General features: G+C 40.1%; 1 protein-coding gene across 3 annotated transcripts in view; it reads left to right on the plus strand.

Annotated features, from left to right (window-relative positions):
• Window positions 1-954: 954 nt before the first annotated feature.
• Window positions 955-15,840, plus strand: part of C8H7orf25 (chromosome 8 C7orf25 homolog) — a 201,278-nt gene continuing 186,392 nt past the window's right edge. For 2 of the 3 annotated variants that reach the window (XR_009701744.1, XR_009701745.1), the window contains exons 1-2: window positions 1,008-1,097; window positions 14,615-14,688. Coding sequence is in view for 1 of the 3 variants with exons in the window: in XM_061197564.1 (XP_061053547.1) it covers window positions 2,056-3,321 (1,266 nt within the window). In the remaining 2 variants the exon portion in view is untranslated. Of the gene's footprint in view, window positions 1,098-2,034; window positions 3,685-14,614; window positions 14,689-15,840 lie in introns of those variants that run through there. The other variant, XM_061197564.1, reaches the window with a different exon arrangement.

Consider the following 15,840-nt stretch of genomic DNA (forward strand, 5'->3'; position numbering starts at 1 on the left):
AACTTAACTCTAAACCATATCTTTTAGGCTCAGAGGATTGAATAAATACGTTGAAAAGCACTTGGAACAACGCCTGCCACATAATAAGCATTGAATAAGTGTCATTATTGCTCTTTGTCTTGAAAAATGTATCGACATATCTCATGTGCAATCATCTCTTGTTTTTAGTCTTGTGGGTTTATTCCTTTCCTGTCATTTAAGGTTTAGGAAAGGAGCAGGCAGACATAGGATTAATTTTAAAGTCCTCCTAAATTTTTAAAATTAGCCTTACTTTATGGGTGACTCTGGACACTCTACTAAAGCTGATATCAATTTCCCAGCCCTTCAGAAGCCAGCCACCGATCGTTGGTCCTCTTGAGAAAGGCAGCGCGTCTCTAGTATGACACTTTCTAATGGAGAGCCCGTGATGGCGCAGTGGCAAGTGCTTTGGGGTGGGGTCAGAAATCCCAGCTACAGCACTTACCAGCTGTGAAACCTTTGACAAGCCTCTCCAGCCAGTTTTCTGTTAAAATGAGCCAAACTTTTTCTAAGACGACAACCATTGTCTGGCACTCGTAGGGGTTTGAACTTGGTAGCAAAACGGTGTACTTGACCCGCGGAGAGGAGGTGGGCGCGACCCGGAGGTTTTCTCCACCAGAACGCACCGACTGCCGCCCGAGGCAAAGTCTAACCATGATTAGATGCTAGGATACGGGTTCAGCCTGCCTGGCACGCTGGGGATCGAGCGGCCGGTGCCGCAGTGGGAGATCATCTTTCCCGGCGCCAGGCGGCCGCGCGCCCCAGCGCCCCCGCGCTCGCCTCGCGGCGGGAGTGGGACAAGCCTCTTCCCTCAACAAACATGGCCGCCGCGCTAGCGTCAGCCCCGCTCTGGAGGCCGCGCTGCCGCCTGGGAATAGCGGGCTCGGCGTCACCCGGCGCGGGGCCACGTGACGCGGGAAAAGCCCGAGGCGGCGGGGCTGGCGCAGGCGGAGTTCGTGCCAGCGGAGCAGCGGCGGAGGCCTGAGTGGGTTGGGGGCTGCCCGGTGAGGTTACCCGGCGGGTCCCGGCCTCGCGCGCACGTGCCAGCCTGCTCGCGCTCGCGGTCCTGGGCGCTGCCGGTGAGGAGCCGGGGAAGGGGCGAGGGGGTGCGGGAGCCGTGCGCCCCTTCCGAGGCCGGGAGGGGGTTGGGCCGGGTCGGCGGGCCGGGTCGGCGGGGCGGGTGGCGGGCGCCGAGCCGCCGAGCGCCCTCCGCCCGCGCCTCCGTCCCGGCGCTGGCCGCGGGGACTGTTGGAGCCCGAGCCTGCCCGACGGGGCCAGCGGTGCAGGTGGACCGAGCAGGGCCGGATGCCCGCCCGGAAGGCCCCGCCGACCTCAGGCCCGCCCGCCCGGGCCGCCGCGGGCTGCTCCGTGGAGTTTATCTTCGGGCTGTTTCTTCGGAGAGGGAGCGGGAGCCAAGTTGGTGGGCTCCTTCGGTCTTTAGAAATGGGCTGGGTTGGCGTCACATGCAGGTACGAGGCGGTCTGGATTCCTGGGCGTGTGTACCGTGTGCCCCTGGGAAATCAGGAGGCAGCAGGTTGAAGGGGACCCACTCATGGAAGGGTTAGCGTGGTCAATTGAGGAGAGAGTCTCTTGTTTTGGACAGTTTGTTCACCAAACTAGTCTGTGTGGATATTTTTATTTTAATCATTTTTATCTTGACCCTTCTACTAAAATTTCTCGACAACCGAACAGTAAGGCTGCTTATAAGGGAATTCTTTATGTAGCAGGTTGCCAGCCCCCTGCGTTTTATCCTAACCCGGGATATATTGTGGATCCCATGACCTTCAAGCTGAAGAAATGAAGGCGCAAAGAGTGTTAGAACCCAGCGGACGTAAGGAGCAGTTCAGAAGTCTAGCTATCATCCTTTCCTTAGCTCTCAGAGGAGGGAGTCACTCCAGAATCAGACACGCAGAATCCCAGGTTCATAGACCCGGCCTCCATAATCTTTGTGGTCCGATTGAAGTCTTATAATCCTGAGTGAAGAATTGCTTGCGGTTGATTTGTTTCTTTTCATAGGAAAGGCATAATGCTGTCAGCATGTCTGCACACTCCATGCTCTGTGAACGAATCGGCATAGCCAAGGAACTGATGAAGAGAGCAGAATCACTCTCCAGGTCAAGAAAAGGCGGCATCGAGGGTAGTGCCAAGCTGTGCAGCAAACTGAAGGCAGAATTAAAATTCTTACAGAAGGTAGAAGCTGGGAAAGTAGCCATTAAGGAGTCCCATTTACAGAGCACTAACCTGACGCACCTCAGAGCCATCGTGGAATCGGCAGAAAACCTGGAAGACGTGGTCAGCGTTCTCCATGTCTTTGGTTACACAGACACCTTGGGCGAAAAGCAGACCCTTGTGGTGGATGTCGTTGCAAATGGTGGTCATACTTGGGTGAAAGCCATTGGCCGGAAGGCTGAAGCTCTGCATAACATTTGGCTGGGCCGGGGCCAGTATGGCGACAAAAGCATCGTTGAGCAGGCTGAAGACTTCCTCCAGGCCAGTCACCAGCAGCCGGTGCAGTACAGCAACCCTCACATCGTCTTCGCATTTTACAACAGTGTCTCCAGCCCCATGGCCGAGAAGCTGAAAGAAATGGGTGTATCTGTGAGGGGAGACATAGTAGCCGTGAACTCTCTGTTAGAGCCCCGTGAAGAGCTCCAGGCCAGTGAGAGCGAATCAGACGATGAGGGCCCCGAACTTTTGCAGGTAACCAGAGTAGACCGAGAAAACATCCTAGCGAGTGTCGCGTTTCCAACGGAGATCAAGGTTGACGTGTGCACAAGAGCCAACCTGGACATTACTACTTTAATCACATATGTATCCGCCCTCAGCTACGGAGGCTGCCGCTTTATCTTCAGAGAAAAAGTGCTCACCGAACAAGCAGAGCAAGAGAGGAAAGAGCAGGTTCTGCCGCAGCTGGAGGCATTTATGAAGGACAAGGAGTTGTTTGCCTGCGAATCTGCCGTCAAGGACTTTCAGTCTATCCTAGATACCTTAGGAGGACCCGGGGAGAGAGAGCGGGCCGCTATGCTAATTAAGCGAATTAACGTGGTCCCAGACCAGCCTTCTGAGCGTGCCTTGAAACTAGTGTCCAGTTCAAAAATCAACAGCCGCTCATTAACGATTTTTGGGACAGGAGACACCCTAAAAGCCATCACAATGACTGCCAATAGTGGTTTTGTCAGAGCTGCCAACAACCAGGGTGTTAAGTTCAGTGTGTTTATCCATCAACCCAGAGCACTTACTGAGAGCAAAGAGGCCCTAGCTACCCCCTTACCAAAAGACTGCACAACTGACAACGAACACTGATGATATCCTTTAAATACTGTCATGGGAATAAGTTATATACCAAAGGCTGTGTCTTCCCATTCTTAATTGGAAAAAAAAAATGGTCTATAGTAAAAATAATACTCTTTAATACTCTTTAGAGCTCTTAAACCAGTCAAGTTGACTGTGTGTCTCATCTATAAGGTATATAACCTAAAGTAGGAAAAAAGCACAAGAGACAACCTTATTTATCAAACTGGCTACATTATAATTAGAACAAATACATCTATATAAGACTTGTAGCTGTATCACAGTATTTTGATTTGTTTCATTCAGTAGGGCTACCACTCCCCTAATGGTAACTGCATCTCTTGGATTGTGGCTACATGGCATCTTGCATTAAATATCTGGAGAAACCTCTGAAGCTTGTTTTTCGTTATATTGATTTAGCAGTCGATATGGGTTGAGGCTGGGAGGTTATAGTTTTCAATTAATTTTAGATTCCAAAGTTATGGCTGTTATTGAAAAGACACTTGATTGCTATCTGTCAGGTGCAGTCTGGTAGTTATGTTTACAAAGAGGACGTTAATATAGAAGGAAATAAAGGGAATTCTGATCATGGGAGTCCCATGAATCTCTTGATACACCATCGTGATAAGACAGACAACAGTCACACTACTACAAACCTAAGGTGTTTAAGGTTAAATATTAATTTGAATATATTGAAAAAGAATTATATAAAATAATAGGTTTTACTTTTAAATATAAATATGCCCCACATTAGCAGTATTTGGATTATGTATACTACTTTTCCCATTCCTTTTGCAAGTGGGAAGGGACAGATGCATTATTACGTCTCTCTTGTGAAACAGTGGCAGGGAGATTCCATGCCTGTTTCATGACACAGTTGTAATTAAAAAGAAATTTTTATGTCCGTATTGTGCTAGGTGTTTCATGAATGTACAGTGAGGACAAATTAGCAAAGTAGGTGCGTATTCACATTTTAAAAATTGGGAATTGAGTCTTAAAGCTGAAGTATTAACTTGTGCTAAGTGTAGGAGCCATTATTAGAACTTGATTTTGTGTTCCCACAGCCTGGCCTTTCCACTGAGCCAGCCCCTCTTCTGTGAGTAGGGAGACTTCAATTTCCAGCCACAATGTTGAGCAGGTGGAACTTGATTGTCGGGGCCCATGAAATGAAATGCAAAATTAAGTGTATGGGGGGGGGGGTTCTCCTGGGAGAGATTCTATTACTAACTCAACACATTTCCTAGGGGAAAAGGCTGTGACTGGGGCTCCAATTTAGTGTGGAGAGGTAGATTTAACTTTCACTGCAGCAGAAATTGTCTAGTGTTAGAAATTGGACTTAGGCCTTTTCAAGCACCTATTAAAGTACTAATTACTTCGTACTATTATGCACCAAGCATTATAACAGTTATTGGTATAAAAGATGAGTAATTGCTCTTTGGTCTAAGGAGCTCTTCATCTGAAATGGAAGGAAACAATTGAAGTATAATTAATGTACTAAATTTTCTAAAAGAGTTACGTTTAAAAGACTGGGAACAGAGTAAGGGAGTAATTCGTGCTATGGGAACAGGAAGTCAGAGAGGCAGTGACCTCTGAGGGGTTGGGTGTGAGACTCAACAGGAAGTGTACAGGGAGTGGATTGGAAAGGTACAGAAGTGTGAATATGAGGGCCTGTTCAGAGACAGGGCTCATGTGGACAGTTTATAAAACTGGAAGTGAAGTAGGAAAGCAGGCAAGGTTCTCTGAAGAGTTTGGCATTAGAGAGCCATTGGCCATTTTTAAGAAAGGATGGGTCATGATCAAATCTCTTAGTAAAACAACAAAGACCTGTAGTGTGGAGGAAGAATTAATGGAAGGAAAGATGGGATTATAATGATAGCTAGTGCAATATGGTGGAATGAAGTATATGCTGGGTGTGTTCAAGGCAGAATTGATGTGATACTCATTCGTTTAATAAATATTTATCAAGTTCCTGTCATGTCAAACACAGTTTGCCATAGAGCAATATAGTTGCGGGTATCAAACAGGAAATATTACTGATACTAAAAGTGAAACCAAGCTGAATCACTTCCAAATGAGGGGCAAGGGTGGAGAATAAATGTGGTCCACATAGGAGAAGACAAGACGAAAGAATTCTCAAGGGAAGCATAAAAACCAGAAAGCACAACATAAGAGAGCTGTAAGACCAAGAAGGATATAAAACAGCTTTAGAGAAGCTGTAATTTCCCTAATTAATTATAGGGAAATATACAATAGCTAGATACTATTTTGATAAGTTTAGAAATCTCAGTGTAACAGATGATATTCTTAGGAAATATGGATTAAAATTGAGGAAGAACTAGAAAACCTATTTAACCCATAATCCTTGAGAAGATTGTTCAAATAGTTAATTAACGACCTCCAAAAAATTTCCAGGTCCAATTCTTTAGGTAAGCTTTTGCTTACGTTTAAATATCAAATAATCCCCTTGCTCTAAAAAATAATATGGGCAAACTGAATCTGACACATAAGTACCATGCCAATTCTGCCCAAACAACTTGGGGTGATGAAAATGTTTTGGAACTATATGATAGAGATGGTAGTTACACAACGGTACGAATGTACTAAAGCCACTGAATTTTTCACTTTAAGTCAGTTAATTTTATGTTTTGTGGATTTCACCTCAATTAAAAAAGATAGCACCCCATAAGTGCGGTGGAAATATTGAGCATGGTAAGATGTGATGTTCCATTTACTCGCCCTCCCCTTCCCCCAGATGAGAACTTGGGCTGCTCCTGCTTGAGGACAGGGTCCTGTGAAGGTGTGCAGCCCGGGGGCTGTATCTTAATTTGTGTAATTGCAAGCTGGTTGTCTCAGATCATTACTGTATTGGGAATGCTTTCAAATTCATTTTGTGGAATATAAGCATGATTCTGATACTAAAACAAGATATCCTAAAAAAGAAAGCTGCCTGAAAATTTCAGTCCCAGGCAAGGGACACCTCACCCTGTGGGAAGCTTGCTTCCCAGAGGATAAAAGACAGAGACAAACGCCCCAACTTAAGTATTAGGGACTTCGGGATTAATCTCCATGCTGGGATAAAATTGGAGGCAGGAGGCTTACTTTGAGGTAAAGAGGTAACCCCAAGACTCCTCCCTGCATGAAGCCGGAATCTTGGAAAGGCTGGAGTCCCTGAGAAAAAGGATTTTATGAACACTTCCCAGGGCGACAGCAAGGAAATGTGACTCCAGTGGCTCTGAGTGGAAGAAAAGGAGCCTGAGAGAAGTCAAGTCCAGCCTGTGTTCTGCTAGGAGCGTCATGGGGAAGGCCCAGGCGTGTGAAATTAGTATAAAAATGGGTCCCAGGTAAGTACTATCGTTGAGATACCTCACAGAAACACGCATGGCATCATTCGTGACTTCTGGGACACTTCAGTTTCCCAAGCTTCACAGAGTCCAATGGAAATGAAGCTTTGCTTGGATGGGCTTTCAGTGAGACATTGTGAAGTCATGTGAAGAAATCTTCTACCACCAGTGAGTCAGCAATACAAAGTTCCTCGACAACTTAAGATCATAGTAAAATAATCTGATAAATAATATAAAGTAAATATGGGGGTCTTTGACGTGTTCCCCGTGTATATTATTTTTTTTAAAAAGAGGAATGAGTCAAAGAGGCAGATAGAGGCTAAAATACCATCTGTGACAAAACACTGCATGTAGCTAAGACGCAGGATGTGGTTTATATCTGCAGAAAGTGAGCTGAACCCCAGAATTAGGCAGACGCTACCCACCCAGGCACAAGTAGTGCTGGGCGTGTGATGGGAGAGCTTGTCTGGTGCAGAGGACACCTCACTTGTGGGAAGCTTGTTCCCAAGAGGAAAAGGGCAGATATGAGCCGAGCATCCCAGGTGGTCCAATAAATGACTCTGTGTTCCCAGAAGGGGAGAAGGGCCAGGAGTGCACTGTGGGGAAGACCTCCCCCACCTGGCGTCATGGAATCAGAAATCCGTCTCCATATAAATAAAAAATGTTTTAAGAAGGTAAAGTATAGAAACCATAAGGAGAGAATACAAGCAATCGGAAGTTCTAGTAATAGAAGAAGCCTCACTAAAATGAGAAGTTCAGAAAAAAACTTCAAAAAAGTCAATCAGACAAAACTAAAGAAGAGATTCTGAACTGAAACATAGCTCTTAATAAATTTCCCAGAATGCAGCAAAGAAGTAAAAGGATGGAAAATCCGAGAGGCTGAGACCTGCTGAGACCTGGAGGACAAATAGTGAGGTCCACAAAGGTCACAGCAGACAGCAGGGGCCAGCACACTGCACCTGGTCCACGTTCTCCCTGCCTTTGCCTGCCTGTCCTGTAGGGGCTGGAAACACCCACATCCTTGCTCTCTCAGCCTGAAATCCTTGCCAGTGAGACCCGGGGGAAGTCTGTTAGTTCTGCTTCCTCTTCCTTCCATCTTTTTCCTGGTTTGATGTGGGCAATGGCCAGGCTTGCCCCGTGGAGGAATGATAGCTAGTGCGCCAAGGAAACAGTAGAGTCGGGGAAATCACCATTTTGTGACTGAATAAATGATTTTATAAGGATGAGAGGAAGGCCGAGGGAACATCATAGACTCTGGTGCTGACGTCAGCTTCCCTCAGGACTTCTTGCTGAGAGAAAATATAAAACCCCGATTTATTTAAGCCACTGGAGTTGGCTTTTCCTTTCGTGTATTAGAAAATATTTCTAACTGCCATTAAGGTTTATTTGTCCCCCAAAAGAAGAATAGACAAAATGGGAGAGAAGCAATAAATACAGTTTTCAAATGTACAGAAAAACAATTAGAGTATGAGCATTCATATACCCATCACCTCAGTTAAAAAGGTGTTATTATTTTGCCCTATTTAAGTTTTTCTTTTGCTGAAATATTTTAAAATAAATTACAGACACCATGATGTTTTACCTGTACCTCCCTCAGTATTCAGTTCCAGAAAGAACATTTTTTTGCACAACCATGATTCCATGAGCACACCTAAGAAAATTAGCAATAATTCTGAACACCATCTAATGCCCAGTTCATATTCTGATGTCAGGGGTTCTGTCTAACCAGGATCCAGTCAAACACTAGGCATTACTTTTGGCTTTAATATTTCTTAATTCTATTTTGATTTAACACATAATCTCACTCTTTCATGACTTTGGCTTTTGAAGATACCAGGACCGTTGTCTTACAGGATATCCTATATTCTTGATTTATCTAATTGTTTCTGGTGGTAAATTTTATTTCCTGTAAACTGGAAATGAGATCTAAAAGCTGGATTAAATATTTTATAGGTGATACTGTATTCTTCATTTGCATTACACCAGGGGTCATATCGTATCTGTTTTTTTCACTGTTAGTAATGCTAAGTATTGTCCCTTTGAACAAAGTGGTGGCAGCTAGAACTTTCCATTGTAAAGTGATGTTTTTCCCCTTGGGACTAGTAAATTAACTATGAAATAATGCTTTTGCACCATGTGAATATTCAGTTCCCCATTGTCCTTTCACCTAATGATTTTAGCATGCATTAATCATTATAACCTTGAATCAGTTATTTCGTTCAGAGTGACAAAATGGTGATTTTCCCACTTCTACCATTTCCTTTACACTTATTAGGTATCATTCTCTATAAGGGTACCGAAAAGCTTTCCCTATGAGCTGGGGCCATTTGGTTGCTCTGAAATATAGTTTCTTCTTGAATGTCAGGGTATCCTTAATTCCTTTTCTCTAATTCATGGTTTTCAGAGTATGGGATTGGTGTAATAGTCACCTTCAATAACAGCAATGAATTTTTTGGAGGGAGATTCTATTTTGTGAGTACCATGTTGGACTCGTGAATTATTATATATCTAAATGTGCCCAAATCAATTACACTTCTTTTTTGTTATAATTATTTCATTTTATTGTATTTTTTACTAATGATACCGAAAATTGGCCTCTGTATGCCAGCACCAAATTGAATCTCGGAGACAGAGTTTGGATGAAGTAGAAAGGAATAACTTTATTGCTTTTCCAGGCAAAGGCAGGCTAATGCCCTCAAAACAGTGTGTCCCAAGCCAGGGGGGTTTGTGGGGAGTATTATAGTCGAGGGGCAGGGCTGCTGATAATGATCAGGGTGCCTGCAAGGCCTGCATTCCTTCAATCCAGAGGTCATCTGGCATCAGGTGGTTTTGTGATGGGCTTCTGTGACCTTCTCTCTGGAATGAAGAATGCTTCATCAAGTAGTTAACATCTTCCATTTGGTGGGGGTTTTAGTTCTGCAGAAGAGCTCAAAGATAGGGTTAGGTATCCTTGAAGTAGTGTTAGGTATCCTTGAAGTAGCGTTAGGTATCCTTGAGGTATGGTTAGGTATCCTTGAGGAGGAACCAGGACCCTGTTCCAAGGCTGCACTCTTGTGTCTTGACTGCTCCTCCCTTGTCTCCTCAACCCCTCACTACTCTGATTGGCAACTATTTGAACCTGCCCTTTGGAACTCAGGGAAGGTCATGGAGGCTGAAGGAAACCTATTTCGTACAAATAAGAAACAGGGGACATGGAAAGACTTGTGCAGGGGACATGGAAAGACTTTTGTGCCCAGGAGCCCCACAGGGTCCTGCTCGGTTTCACTAAGACTTTACTTTTTTTTAGAGAAATTTTAGGTTCACGGCAAAATTGAGAGGGTAAAGATACAGAGATGAATAAAGTACAGAGATTTCCCATAGATAGCTGACCCTTGAACAATGCAGGGGTTTGGGTGCTGAGCCCCAAGCAATCAAAAATCCACGTATAACTTTATAGTCAGCACTCTGTATAGGCAGTTCCACATCTAAGGATTCAACCAATCGCAGATCGTGTAGTACTGCAGTCCCTATTTATTGAAAAAAATCTGCATATAAGTGGACCCGTGCAGTTCAAACCTGTGTTGTTCAAGGATTAACATACTCTCTGACACCCATATGCACAGCTCCCCATTATGATCCCCCACCATTATCATCCCCCACCAGCGTGGTACATCTGCTGCAATTAATGAACCTACAGTGACATGTCATAATAGCCCAAAGTCCATAGTTCATATTACTGTTCACTCTTAGTGTTGCACATTTCATGGGTTTGGACAAACGTATCATGACATGTATTCATCATTATGGTATCACAGAGTGTTTTCAGTGCCCTTAAAATCCTCTCTGCCTCACCTATTCATCCCTCCTTCCAACCTCCCCCAAACTCCTGGCAACCGTTGATCTTTTTACTGCTTACATAGCTTTGCCTTTTCCAGAATGTTTTATAATTGGAATCATCCAGGCTTTTCAGACTGGCTCCTTTCACGTAGTATTAGGCATATAAGGTTCCTCCCTGTCTTTTCATGAGTTGATAGCGGGTTTCTTTTCAGTACTGTATAATATTCCATTGTCTGGATATGCCACATTTTATCCATTCATCTAGAGAAGGACCTCTTCATTGCTTACCACTTTTGGCAATTATGAACTGAGCTGCTATAAACATCCATGTGTGGGTTTTTGTATGGACATACATTTTCAACTCCTTTTGGCAAATACCAAAGAGTGTGATTGGTTCTCCCTTCAGGTCCATTAATATTTGCTTTGTATGTTTAGGTGATCCTATGTTGGGTGCATAAATATTTGCAAATGTCATATCCTCTTGATATCATTATCATTATATAATGATCTTCTTTGTATCTTTTTACAGTCTTTGGCTTAAAGTTTATTTTGTCTGATATGAGTATAGCTACCCTTGCTTTCTTTCATTTCCATTGGCATGGAATATATATTTCCATGTCTTTACTTTCAATCTCTGTGTGTACTTAAAGCTGAACTGTGTCTCCTGTAGACAGCAAATAGTTTGGTCTTGATTTTCTGTTTGTTTGTTTGTTTTTATCCATTCAGCCACTCCATATATTTTAATTGGAGAATTTAGCACATTTATATTTAAAGTAATTATTATTAGGTATGGACTTACTATTTCCATTTTGTTAATTTTTCTGACTGTTTTGTAATTCCTTTTTCCTTCTTTGCTCTCTTCCTTTGTGATTGGTTGATTTTCTGTAGTAGTGTGCTTAGATTTCTTTATCATTTGTGTGTCTAGTCTAGGTTTTTGCTTTGTGAATACTACACTGTTTTGATCACTGTAGCTTTATAATAAGTGTTGAAGTCAGGTAGTTTCAGTCCTTCAACTTTATTCTTCTTTAATATTTTGTTGTCTAGTCTAGATCTTTTGCCTCTCTATATAAACTTTAGAATTGATTGTTGATATATGCAAAATAACTTGCTGGGATTTTGAATGGGATTGCATTAAATCTATAGATCAAGTTGAGATAAACTGATACCTTGACAATATTGAGTCTTCCTATCTATAAATATGGAACATCCCTCCATTTATTTAGATCTTTGATTTCATTCATCAGTTTTGTAGTTTTCCTCGTATAGATCTTATGCATATTTTGTTAGATTTATACCTGAGTATTTAATTTTGGTGGGTGCTAATGTAAATGGTATTGTGTTTTTAATTTCAAATTCTACTTTTTCATTGATGATATATAAGAAAGTGAATGACTTTTGTATATTAAAGTGTATCCTGATGTCTTGCTGTAATCATTTATTATTTCCAGGAGTTTTTTTTGTTTGTTTGTTTTTTGCTAATCCTTTCAAATATTCTACATAGATGATCATGTCATCTGAGAAATAGGACAGTTTTATTTCTTCCTTCCCAGTTTGTATACCTTTTATTACCTTTTCTTATTTTATTGCATGAGCTAGGACTTCCAGTATGACATTGAAAAGAAGAGGATATATCCTTGGCTTGTTCCTGATCTTAGTGGGAAAATTTTGAGTTTCTCATTATTAAGTATGATGTTTGCTGTGGGATTTTTTGGCTATTCTTTATCAAGTTGAGAAAGCTTCCCTCTCTTCCTAGTTTACTGAGAGTTTGTATCATAAATGGGTGTTAGATTTTGTTAAATGCTTTTTCTGCACTTATTGATATAATCATGTGATTTTCCTTTTTTAGTCTATTGATAGATTATATTAATTTATTTTTGAATGTTGAACAAGCCTTGCACACCTGGGATAAATCCCACTTGGTCATTGTGTGTAATTCTTTTTATATGTTGTTGGACTCAATTTGCTAATTTTTTCGAGGATATTTGCATTTGTGTTCATGAGAAATATTGGTTTGCAGTTTTCCTTTCTTATAATGTCTTTGTCTTTGTCTTTGTTTGGTATTAGGATAAAGGTGGCCTCATATAATGAGTTAGGAATTGTTCCATCTGCTTCTATCCTCTGAAAGATTGTGGAGAATTAGCATAATTTCTTCCTTCAGTGTTTGATAGAATTCACCAGTAAACCCATCTGGGCTGGGTGTTTTCTGTTTTGGAAGGTTATTAATTCTTGAAGCAATTTATTTTATATATATATATATATATATATATATATATATATATATATATATATGCCTATACATGTTGTCTGTTCTTCTTGTGAGAATTTTGGCAGATTGTATCTTTCAAGGAATAGTCTATTTCATCTAGGTTATCACATTTGTGGCATAGAGTTGTTCACTGCGTTCATTTCTTATCTTTATGTCCATGGGTTCTGTAGTAATGTCTCCTCTTTCATCTCTGATATTAATTTGTGAACTCCTCCATTTTTTCTTAGTTAACCTGGCTAGAGGGATTGATTTTGTTGATCTTTTCAAAGAATCAGATTTTGGTTTTACTGACTTCTCTCTGTTGATTTCCTGTTTTCACTGTCATTGATTTCTGCTCTATTCTTATTGTTTTATTATTCTTTTTTAAATAAAAATTTAAATTTTGAGATCATTATAGATTCATGTGCTGTTGTAAGAAATAATACAGGCAGAATCCATGTACCCTTTACACAGTTCCCCCAATACTGTAGTAACATCTTGCAAAACTATAGTACAGTATCATAGTCAGATATAGAACATATCCATCACCACAGGATTTCTCATGTTGCCCTTTTATTATGCTTTTTTGATGCTTAAGTTGTTCAAACTTTGGCCAGTAGGAACGCTTTTGACATCCCTATGTCTTTTTGATGTAATTACATTATCTTCATTTTCTTGCTTTCTGGCAGAACAAAATATCTCAAAATAACCTGTACTATTCTGCCAGAGACCTGGAATCAGCTATTTCTTCAAGGAACCTTTAATAACCAATGGCATTTCAAAACAATATTCTGATGGCTAGGGCATCATTTCTCCTGGGCACTTTCAAAGCATAAAGATGAAAATGTTTATATATTTCAAAGTAATTATATTGATGTCATCAAATTAAATCAACATTATAAGATTTTACTTAATATTAATTTCAAACTCTTTTCTCCTGCTCTGAAGATCTTTTTTTCCTAACAAGATTGCTTATTTGACTTATGCTACAATATACATTAAAAATTTCAAAATTCTATTATTTCTGATTATAATGAAGTCACTAAATAAATGTGAATATTTCTTTGTAGTTCTTGTCCTTATAGCCTATTAAAGAGATATGGTTAAAGTACTGTTTTAAAGTCATGTAACTATTTTTTTTCCTTGCAGAGTTATGTTACTAATTACATATCTAGTTAGGCTCACTAGTATCAGTTTACTATTGATTTTAGAGTTTTAAAAATTAATTTTATTCTTTAAAATATGTAAATTTATGTGGTTCAAAAGTGACAACTATATAAATGTGTCATCAGAAAAATATTGTTTCTATCTCTCTCTCTCACATCATTCCCCTCCACCCCAATAGAAACCCATTTTTATTCATTTCATCTTTTTTTCTTCCTTCCTTCCTTCCTCCCCTTCTTCCTTGTCTCCCCTGTCCCCTCCCCGCAGTTCTTCTCCCCTTCCCCTCCCCTCCTTTCCATCCTTTCTCCCCTCTCTCCCTCCTTCTGCTATTTGGCTCTTGTTATTTTATTTTTTTAGCTTGAAATGATATAATCTGTTTCCCAACACTGATTTACAAGTAAATCAAGGCACTAATCATACTTTTTCCTTTCTTTTTTTCTCCTTTTTAAGTTATGTTGTTTTTACTTTGTCAGGTGGTTTAACGTTTACATACTGTTCTTTCACCCTTATTCTCACCTTTGTTTTAGTCTTAGATCCTCAGTTAAATATATTTAATGCTCACTACTAATTTCCTTTTACCAGTTTTCCCAGGTATGAGCTTCCTCAAAAGGAGCTCACGGGTCATATCCCCTGAGTTTTTGCATGTTCAAAACTGTTTTTCTGTAGCTTTGATATGTGAAGGAAGGTTGGTTGGATATAAAAGCCTCATTTCACACTTTCTTTTCTTGTTTTATTGTAGATGTTTCTCCATTATATTCCTGCGGTAAATGTTGCTGTCAAGAAACCTGATGCCAACTTGATTTTCTTCCTTTGGTAAGTGATTTCGTCATTTTCCCTGGAGGTTCAGAAGATATTTTCTATAAATTATAATAATTTCTTTGGTTATGACTTGGAGTCTGTTTTCATATATGTGCTATACCTTTTTAATATGTAGATTCAATACTTCTTTTTTTCAGGAAAGCTTTCTTAAATTATAGTTTTACATATTAGTTCTAGTTCTTGTATTTCATTTTTCTTCTTCAGGTATTCTACTTATATTTGTGTTAGATTTTGATTTGCATTCTTTTCTCTCTGCTTCCGTTTTCTTGGCTTTTCTCATTCCTACTTGTGATTTCTATTTGTGATGTCCCTTATGACATTTTTTTGGTCATCTTATTCTCCCTTATTTATTTAAATTAATATTTTAATTTTATTTATTTTAATTAATTTATTTTAATTAATTTTTGGTCATCCTATTCTTCCTTATTTTATTTAAATTAAAGTAATTTAATCTTTATTTCTGAGATGTTTTGTCTTTTATCTCAAATTCTTAACCGAATTAGGTCAGTTCTTATTTTCTTCTTATTGTTTATCTGTTTTCTGAGATGTTATTTAATATCTCCAGATGCTTATTTAATTATTCTTTCCAATCAGAAACATTACCCTTAGAAGTAACCATTATTCTGACCTGGAAAGGTCTTATTTGTTTTGCATTCTATATAAATGGAGTAATACATTATGTATTCTTTTGTTTCTGCCTCTGTTACTCAATATTTTTTCCTCAAGATTCATTAATATTGTTGTATGTAGTAGTAGTTATCTTTCATTTCTCTAGGGCTCTATTGTATGGATACAAGACTTACTTTCATTCTAATATTGATGAAAATTTGTTTCCAGCCTTTAGTTATTATGCATAAAGTTGTTATGAATGTTGTTTTATGTATATTTTATAGGACATATGCACTCATTTCTATTAGGTATATACCTAGAAGAGGAATTGCTGGGTTGTAGAGTGTATGCATGTTTAGTTTTGCAAAGTACCACCAAGCATTTTTCCAAAGCGGTTGTACACATTGACACTATTAGAAACAATGTAAGTGTTTTAGTTATACCACATTACTATCAAACACCCAGTATTTTCAGTCTTTTTATTTTAGCCATTCTACTGAATGGAAAGTGTTATCTCATTGTACTTTTAATTTGTAA

The sequence above is a fragment of the Eubalaena glacialis genome, chromosome 8, assembly GCF_028564815.1.
Source record: "Eubalaena glacialis isolate mEubGla1 chromosome 8, mEubGla1.1.hap2.+ XY, whole genome shotgun sequence".
Classification (NCBI taxonomy): Eukaryota; Metazoa; Chordata; class Mammalia; order Artiodactyla; family Balaenidae; genus Eubalaena; species Eubalaena glacialis.